The 308-nt window shown below is 58.1% G+C and overlaps 1 protein-coding gene across 1 annotated transcript in view; it reads left to right on the top strand.

The window, feature by feature from the left end:
* The window catches only part of LOC103799164 (protein sidekick-2-like), a gene marked incomplete at both ends in the record, with an annotated part of 12,699 nt that overhangs the window by 7,488 nt on the left and 4,903 nt on the right, over positions 1-308 (top strand). Inside the window, one exon of the mRNA XM_009071465.1 lies at positions 174-296. Coding sequence (XP_009069713.1) covers positions 174-296 — 123 coding nt within the window. The remainder of the gene's footprint in view (positions 1-173; positions 297-308) is intronic.

The raw sequence follows: 308 nt of genomic DNA, 5'->3' as shown, positions 1-308 counted from the left end.
ATTCCTCCTGATGTCCAACCTGAACCCCCCCCCAGCACAGCCTGAGGTGTTTCCTCTTGTCCTATTGCTGGTTGCCTGGGAGAACAGATCGACCCCTACCTAAAGCTCACTGTGGTTTTGGGGTTGGTGGGTGGTGCCCCCATCCCATCTCACTCCCCCATCCTGTTTTTCAGGGCAGTGACAGTGAGTACGAGGTGGACCCAGGCCACCAGAAAGCTCACTCCTTCGTCAACCACTACATCAGTGACCCAACCTACTACAACTCGTGGCGGCGGCCGCAGAAAGGCATCTCCCGGGCACCGGCCTAC

This window comes from Acanthisitta chloris, unplaced genomic scaffold (genome assembly GCF_000695815.1).
Source record: "Acanthisitta chloris isolate BGI_N310 unplaced genomic scaffold, ASM69581v1 scaffold27273, whole genome shotgun sequence".
In the NCBI taxonomy this organism is placed as follows: Eukaryota; Metazoa; Chordata; class Aves; order Passeriformes; family Acanthisittidae; genus Acanthisitta; species Acanthisitta chloris.
This window is presented reverse-complemented; position numbering and strand designations above follow the sequence as displayed.